General features: G+C 36.9%; 1 protein-coding gene across 1 annotated transcript in view; it reads right to left on the bottom strand.

Annotated features, from left to right (window-relative positions):
• Positions 1–4,844, bottom strand: part of DNER (delta/notch-like EGF repeat containing) — a 74,270-nt gene extending 69,426 nt beyond the window's left edge. Inside the window, exons 1-2 of the mRNA XM_009084441.1 lie at positions 4,731–4,844; positions 3,440–3,736 (exon numbers count right to left, since the gene is read on the bottom strand). Coding sequence (XP_009082689.1) covers positions 3,440–3,736; positions 4,731–4,844 — 411 coding nt within the window. The remainder of the gene's footprint in view (positions 1–3,439; positions 3,737–4,730) is intronic.
• Positions 4,845–6,652: the final 1,808 nt, after the last annotated feature.

Below are 6,652 nucleotides of genomic sequence, written 5' to 3'. Positions count from 1 at the left end.
AAAAAGGCAAGCACATACACTTCTGCCTTCACCCATTTCCATGTCAAAGGCTTTCCTAAGACCTCATTTCTAAGGTTGGACTTGATCATCTTGGAGGTCTTTTCCAACCCCATTGATTCTATGGTTGATTCTATGATACTATTCTGTATTCAGCAATCTCAAATACATCTCCCCTCTGTGATTCCATTCAGATTCTGTTCCTCTTTCTGCACACACAGCATTCTTTGGTTAAAAAAATGCATAAACATTTAGCAACACAAAAAGTAGTCAAGATTCAAAGGTCTCTGTTTCAATCAGAATTATTCCTTAAGCATATTCCATTGCTGCAGAGCAAGAGCACTCCCTTTAGGATTCTCCACCTGACTCAGCCATACTCCTTTTTTAAAGGCTTCTAATTTACTAGGGATACACATATAACAAATGCTGTCCCCACTGCAAGGGGAATTAGAAGTTTATAGTAGCCTCTAATAATTAGTTCCAAAACCTCGAATCTGAGCACAAAATCGCAGTATAAATAGAAGGTTAGACTAGGACTCACGTGCTCAGCATTCTAATTCCTGGCTGTGCACCTGGCACATCACTTTACTGTTCTGTGCTTCAGCATCTCCATCTGTAAAATGTGAATACTGCTGATGATTTTCTTTGAAAAGAATTTGAGATCTATTATGGAAAAGTTGCAGATAAGAGCATGGTATTGCTATTCTTACAGTTGACTTTTTACACCTCTGTTGAATCTGTTAAATGAGTACAATCAATGAGATGGTTTCTTTTTTCTTCTATTATTGGCTAATATATCTTTTTTCTACACTGTAACACAAAAGATGATTGAACTGGAGAAACATGGATTGTTATTTGGATCTCTCTTGCAAATGGAATAAGTTAGTTGCCCCAAGTAGGAAAAAGAGCTGAGCACAGCTGAGCACAAAGATAAATTCATATTATACTAAAGAAATCAAGAGAGAGAAGAATATCCTTGCCTATGAACTATGCTTTTAGCCCTTAATCTGCATATCAGGAAGAGATTAATTTCTTCTATCAAGAGCTGTCTAAGAAAGGAAACTGTATCCAAAGACATGTCTATGTTGTCTACTGGTGCAGACACTATGGAGACAGTTCATTCAAGCAAGCAGTGCTAAATATATCCCTAGTATCTAAGGAATACAGAAAACATGCCCAACTGTAAGCATACAGCATGCCTCTCCTAGACAGTTTATTTCTCTCAGGTGTTCATTTTTTGAGTTCCCAAAACTTCCTGGAAAAGCTTCCACAGAAACTTCATCCTTGCAAGACAGCGAGAGCTTTCACTTGGAGAGATTCTAGCAAAATTTCTCTCAGAGACTGAGGGTCCAAAGAACATTAGTCCAATTCCCATGTCAGTATAGAATAATGTGGAAAATGGACTGTCTTGGAAGATTAAAAAACCCAACCAAACAAACAGCAACATAATACTATCAGCCTTTGTTGCCCTCTCAATTGCAAGAAAGATCAAAACAGTACATATTTGCAACTCAAAATCTACAGCTACTTTATTTTTTTCCCCTTTATGAGAGGAAGAAAGGATCAAGCTTTCCAAAGTTCTTAAAGCTATGAGGAAAGGCAGTATTTTCCTTAGTAACACTTAACCTTTTACTCTTGAAGCCTCTACCAAAGAGGTTTTGGAACATAGAGGCTCAGGCAAATCAACTCTCTTCAGATTAATATCGATCAGAGACAATGCCTTAATTAGCAGCTGATAATCATCTCTCTCTGAATTCCAAAGAACAGAAGGTCATTATGCCACACTAGAGAGCTTGTGAAAATGCAAGAGCCACCACAATATACTAAACACATATCAACACAAGTGATTCCATAATAGGGTAACAAGTAATTTCCATGTTAGTGTCAATAACATAGTCGCAATTGATAACATTTGTATATTTCTCAGGTAACAGAAGACATGCAGAAGGGTGAATTTCAGCACTTAAAATACCTGACTGTGAATGATCAGCCTGGCTGAAATTCTTAGCAAATCTACCCAAAATGCAAACCAGGCAGAAATGTTACTTATACAATACCAGACTGCAGATTGAGAAAGACACACCAGGGAAATCTGGCACAGGGAAGAGCATGCCCTTAATTGATCAGGACATATGGAACACCCATGCAGAGATGAGAACCCATTTAAACTAAATAGTAAGAGCAGATCATTGTTCGTTTCTGCCTCAATGCTCTCCCCAGACTCTGTCCTTGGTGCCTGACATATGTTCTACTGTAAAATAATAGATATGGGAGACAGAATTCCAAGAAATAAAGCTTTGTGCTCGAGACATTGTGCACCAGAACTCCCAATGAAATGGGATACAAATACTTGTACCCCAGATATAACCTGAGAGTCCTAACACAAACACATATTTCACATGGGCTGATTCTACTTTGAAAAAATTGAATTCAATAAATGTTATAGTAAAAACATGAGCAAAATTGTTTGGGCTGGCAAAGAATGATGAAAAATACACTTCTTCCAGGATTATACTCATGCCTGTTCACCTTCTCATTATGCAGTGTGTGAAAACACCTCAGGAGAATCCAACTCGTTGAAACTCTTCAGAAAGAGACACAACTGACACGTTACCTATTTATCTCTGAATAAATGGAAATGACTTTATAAGTCATTTCTCAATAAGAAAAAGATGTCACAAAGATTCTAGTTCTTTACCTATAGAAATTAAAATATTTCTTCATCAACAATTTTCATTACCCCTAGTACTTGTTACTAGCTGATCATTACTTTAACCATAACTGGGTCAAGTTCAATACTTTTGATAACTTTTTGCAGACACTAAAGTCCATGCAAGACAATTAAGCACTACTAATAATAAAGCAGTGTACAACACTGTAGAAAGCAAAGATCACATTTCTTAAGGATCACGTGCTGTGTGCTTTCTAGTTGTAGTTTTGCCAGGTAAGTTTGTCAGAGATTGTAAGAGACAACAAATGTTTAAAAGTTTGAACATTTAGAAGTTTTGACCACTGTCATTGCATCTCTAAAGTTGTGCACTGTGTAATATATTAACCACCACTTTAAATCCTTAAATAACACTGCAGGAACATGTATTTTTCAAAGCAGCATTCAATTATAACTGCAAATAGCAAACCATTTATTAAAGGGATTGCTTTAACTGTAGACTTTCCTAAATTTATTTGATGTTCAGAGATATGGTGTCATACAAATCACTGGAAGAAACAATATTATTCCATTTCAGAGAAATGCCTAATACAACATGTCGGTGAACTTAAGTCCATTACTTGTAACATGCATCAAATGGGTTTTTTTTGCATTTACTAGCACATTGACTCAGGGCAGCGATTATCCATGAAATCATGCACAAATGACAACCCCAAAATGATAACACTTTATAGGGGTTTTTTTGTGAATTTCGTTTAGGCAGAACACTCTCACCTCTGTTTCATCCCATTTCAGATCTACAACTTTCTGTCCTGCTTTTGGCTGCCATGTCGGTAACGTCACAGTTGCTCTTGAACGAGGAAGAACAATGTCAGGTTCCAAGGTGGATGAGACTGGTCTGCTCTGTCGTGGTGACGTTGACTCTGTCCGTTCAGGGACTGGAAGGCTGTGAAATGAGTGTTCACAGTTTGTTCCCTCATAGCCTTCACTACAGAGGCAGAAGTAGCCATCAGCACTGGTGCTGCAGTTACCATGGTGACAGGGGTTGCTGGCACAAGGATCTGAAACAAACTGGAAAAAACACACCATATAGGTCAATTACTGATTATGAAGGATTTATTTCTGAGTTTTAAAAATACCATAAAACAGGATTCTTTCACCCTCCCGTATTTATCTTCTAACATATTTATGAACCAAGCTCATCTTTGATGTATCTTTGAGGAGGTAAATTCAAAGGATTAAAGCAGAATACAAATTACTGTATATTAACTACTTTCCTCAGACCATTTATGCTAATCGACCGTTGTCACATTCAAGCAAAGAGACAAACACAAAATAGCAATGTGGCCATCACTCGTTATCAGGAGTTTTCAAGAACAGTCTTAAAAGAGTAACCTACTCAAGGGAAACAACAGACATCAGAAATTCGAGGGAGTAACAGAACAGGAATGGGACACAGAACTCGCACAGCTCACCAGGCCATGAAGCAGCTTTGTGTTGTCAGAGTTAACCACATCACACAATCCTATTCACAGGCACAACTTCCACTGTAAACCAGCCAGGCCTTGTACCCACGCTTCATTTCGTGAACAGCAGTTTCAGAATCCAATTCATTCTGGTGCTGAAAACTTTCTAATAGGAATTAGAAAGTAGGGGCAAAAACATCCCTGTTTTTAAAACAGCATTTGAAATAGCATAGGACAAGACTGAGCTCAGTGATGTAGGAAAAGTCCCATCCTAGGCTTGCATGTGTTCTAATTTCTAGCTTACATTTACCTACAGCTAATTTGTACTCAGTTTCTTATGTCATCTGTGACTTTCAGGTTAAACATCTTCCCTCTTCTATGCTAATTCTTACATCCATAATGTATTTATAGAATACATCCACAAACTCTTCTCAAGTTTCATCTCCTAGATAAATAAGCCATGCTTGCCCAGTCTCCTTGGGGAGGACAATCTCCAGTCATGTGCTCATTTTTGTACCTGGGACACCAAAGTTTAACACTGCCTTTTGCAAATGCATCAATACTTTGGCTTGTCCTGGAAATAGCTTCCTTGATATTACGCAAAAAATGTTTGCCTTAGTCAGAGCTAGATCACGCTGCTGGCTCGCTGTCACCATCTGAGCAAGAGTCAGGCAGATCCCTTGATTTGTCTTCACATCAAAGTGATAACCCATCACTGGAATCAGACATTTCCTCACTCCTTAAATGCAAATTTCACCCAACTGCTCCAGTCCTAAAGGTTACCCAGTTCTTCTCTGGACAATATTCCAGTCCTTCCCTAATAAGCAATGCTGCTTGTTTTATTTCTCTGTAAAGCACTACAGTTATTATTAAACTTTTTTAAATTATCATAAGAATTACATAAACTTTAGGTATCATTAATGTCATAGTTATTATTAAACTTTTTTAAATTATCGTAAGAATTACGTAAACTTTAGGTATCATTAATGTCACAAAACCAATCTTAGTTCTACACTAGGGATTTTACCTTTCCATCAGCCCAAAGACCTGGTGCCATGGGCAACAAATCCTAATGTTAAACTTTCTTATATAAAACAGTACTACTATTGACCTCAGCTGGAATTCTTTCTTTGGCTGGAATTTTTGTGTACCCCAGACTCTGTAATATTTTTGGACAGAAAACAGAGGAAACGTTATCATGAAAGTTAATTTTGGAGACAGTTAATGATGAATGTCAGATTTTGTATTGACTGATGTAGAAGAGTTAGAGCACATGAAGACAATCCAAAATATATGGTCTACACATTTAACTGGTGGCCCAGTTACAGCTCAGAATGCTATTTGCTTTGCATGGGGACACATCTCATACACATCAGATGATACATCAGACATTAGGGTCAAGCTCTGACTCTTCTTCATTTTTAAAACTCAGCTACATAGCAAGTTTATAGATATACTTAATATATCAAGTATCAAGGAAGTACTTTTATAATCAGAAGGCCTTATCTCCTTAAAGCCTTTCTCCTGCAAATCAACAGAATATAGAAGTTCTTGAAGAAGAAGTTCTAGATCTCTTCTACACTAAGTAATATTTAAGGGAAAGAAAAGAATGATTTCCAGGAAGAAACAAAAGCTAGTTCTGTTCTATGGTTTGTCAATCACATTTGAAACTTGCTCCACTGCCAAGGACCAGAGATATTCACAGAAATTTCCTTTTCCTTTAAGACTATTGAAGATCAAAAGTGTTGACATGTGAACAAAGCCCAGTTCAAAAATTGTGTGCAACTGTTTTTTCATGTTCCAGTTTCTCAGACTAGATCTGAGTTTCAAAGACATGCAGCTATCGTATTGTTGGATAAGCTCTTTAGTCATGCATTCACAATTAATCCAAATTCATATTAACCCATTTTTTGTTAATAATTTAATGGTTCTTGTCACACCGAAAATGCTAAGGTTATTATTTGCAAAACTAATAGCAAGAAAAAAACTATTTTCAAACCATCACAAAGGTTTGAATGCATTCCATTAGTGAATGCATCCATTCACTTGATAAGCAAAATAATCAAAAATGTTGGGTGATACATGCTATTTGCTGCAAACTGTTTTGAGCTTGTTTGACTGGAAACAGCTATGCTTTATGACAAGCTCTGCTTTAGTGCTGCCCATGCCATGCACTAAAGAACACCTTGTGTCTTACAGACCCTAACCTTTCACACATAGTGGAAGTGAAAATAATTACAACTGTTTAGTTTAGATGAAGACTAAAAGAAAAGGTGAGTGTAGCTGCAGCACTTCAGCCATGGACTTTCTCAGAACTGAGTTTTATGAAATACTTCACAGGATTCTATCATTCTCTTTTCTTAGCTACTAGTAATTCTAAAGCTCATCTGTCTTTCACTAAGCCTATCAAAACAAATCAATATTCTTTGTGCATAAGTACTCTGTTGAACTAAAAAAGGCCATTTTAATTAGCAGATAAAAAGAGATAAGCAAATAAAATTGATTAATTCCTGTTAATGGT

This window comes from Acanthisitta chloris, unplaced genomic scaffold (assembly GCF_000695815.1).
Source record: "Acanthisitta chloris isolate BGI_N310 unplaced genomic scaffold, ASM69581v1 scaffold16391, whole genome shotgun sequence".
In the NCBI taxonomy this organism is placed as follows: domain Eukaryota; kingdom Metazoa; phylum Chordata; class Aves; order Passeriformes; family Acanthisittidae; genus Acanthisitta; species Acanthisitta chloris.
Note: the sequence above shows the minus strand (reverse complement) of the source record. Positions and strands in the feature narration are given on the sequence as shown.